This window comes from Terrapene carolina, unplaced genomic scaffold (assembly GCF_002925995.2).
Source record: "Terrapene carolina triunguis isolate 2854851 unplaced genomic scaffold, T_m_triunguis-2.0 Scaffold31193, whole genome shotgun sequence".
In the NCBI taxonomy this organism is placed as follows: domain Eukaryota; kingdom Metazoa; phylum Chordata; order Testudines; family Emydidae; genus Terrapene; species Terrapene triunguis.
The window spans coordinates 1-1,711 of NW_020695544.1; the positions used below are offsets into that span (position 1 = coordinate 1).

The 1,711-nt window shown below is 69.4% G+C and overlaps 1 protein-coding gene across 1 annotated transcript; it reads right to left on the bottom strand.

The window, feature by feature from the left end:
* Positions 1 to 23: 23 nt before the first annotated feature.
* Positions 24 to 1,123, bottom strand: LOC112125099 (coronin-1A-like; the record flags this gene model as incomplete). The annotated part of the gene is made up of 4 exons (XM_026662896.1): positions 24 to 169; positions 452 to 633; positions 707 to 836; positions 956 to 1,123. Coding segments are annotated over 4 exons (626 nt in total), but the record flags the coding sequence as incomplete, so codon positions are not given.
* Positions 1,124 to 1,711: the final 588 nt, after the last annotated feature.

The following is a 1,711-nucleotide window of genomic DNA, read 5'->3' on the forward strand; positions in this document are numbered from 1 at the left end:
GGGGGATGGGGGCGGGGTCTCACTGGGTTGCTAAGGGGCGGGGTCTCACCGGGTCCCACAGCGCCACCTGGCGCTCGCTCATGCGGCTGAAGCCGGTGGTGAGGATCTTGCCGTCGTCCAGCAGGACAGCGCGGACCGGCCGGGAGCCCTCGTGGGGGTTGGCCTTTTCCTGTGGGGAGACAGTGTCAGAGAGACAGGGAACCACCCCATAGCCCCACCCCTCCACATCCCCCATAGCCCCGCCCCCAGGCCATAGCCCTGCCCCCGCATCCCCCATAGCCCTGCCCCCAGGCCATAGCCACCCCTCCACATCCCCATAGCCCCGCCCCTGCATCCCCCATAGCCCCGCCCCCAGGCCATAGCCACCCGTCCACATCCCTCATAGCCCCACCCCTCACCCCCCCAGGCCATAGGCCCGCCCCACTCCCCAAGGCCCCGCCCCTGCACTCACGGCGAGCACGCGGCCGGAGCGGGGCTCGATCACGCGGACCCGGCGGTCTCGGCAGGAGGTGCAGAGGCGGGATCCATCGTGGCTCCAGGCCACGCTGTGGATGGTGTCGGGGTGCAGGTCCCGCAGCTCCACCAGCGCCTGGCCCGAGCCCACGTCCCACAGCAGCACGGCGTTGTCACAACCTGGGGGGGAGGGGGGGGGCAGGGGGGGCGGGGGGGGGGGGGGGGGGGGGGGCCGGGCGCCCCCCAGCAGTACCTGCGCTCAGCAGCACATTCTGGGCCGTGGGGTGCCAGGCCACGATGCCGACGCGCTTCGAGTGCCCCTCCAGCGTGACCAGCGGCTCTGTCAGGGGGCGCACCAGCCCCCCGTCCGGTACCTCCCACACCTGGGGGGAGAGAGCGGGTCACCCTGGCCCCACACGCCCAGGGCGGGCAGCCTGGGGCCTTTGGATCAACCCCCTGCTGCCCCTCGCTCACCATGACGGTGCAGCCCCCCCCCGCTCACCATGACGGTGCAGTCCTCGGAGCCGCTGGCGATGATGTTGTCGTTGTGGGGGCACCACTCGATGTCCAGCACCGGGGCTGTGTGTCCGCACACCAGGGGCTGCGACTTGTCCAGGCGCCCGGTCTGCGGGAAGCGCAGCGGAGTTAGGATCCAGGCATCCGAGATCCCCTCCCCCCCTCAACCCACTGCACCCCATTACTCCCCTCCCCGGGGAGAGAACCCAGGCGTCCTGGCTCCTGACTGCAGTTACACGCTTTGCCCACCAGGTGGTGCAATAGAGGCTTCACCCTTTGCACTAGGAAGGATGAGCGGGATTCTCCCCTTTGCTGCCCCCCCCCCCCGACAGGGGGTGCAGCCCTGAGACTCCCTGAATATCTGTGGGGCAGCTGGGAGTCAGGGTTGGGGCAGGTGAAGAGTGGGGAATAGTGCTTAGAACAGGGGGTCTGGGAGCCCGGATGCCTGGGTTCTCTCCCCAGCTCCGGGAGGGGAGTGGGGGCTGGTGGGTTAGAGCAGGGGGTCTGGGAGCCAGGACTCCTGGGTTCTCTCTGGGCTCTGGGTGGGTGGGTTAAGTGTTTGTGGGGGGAGGGGTGTGGAGGGTCCCTGGGGCTCCCCCTATGGCCACAGGGGAGTTTCCCGGGGAGGGGGGACGGGTGTATAGCTTTGTCTGTCTTGCGACACTGCTCCCAGCCCCAGTGCCCCAGCTGTGCCCATAAAAGGCGACATGAGCCCTTCCCCCGCCGTGGGGCAGGAAACGTG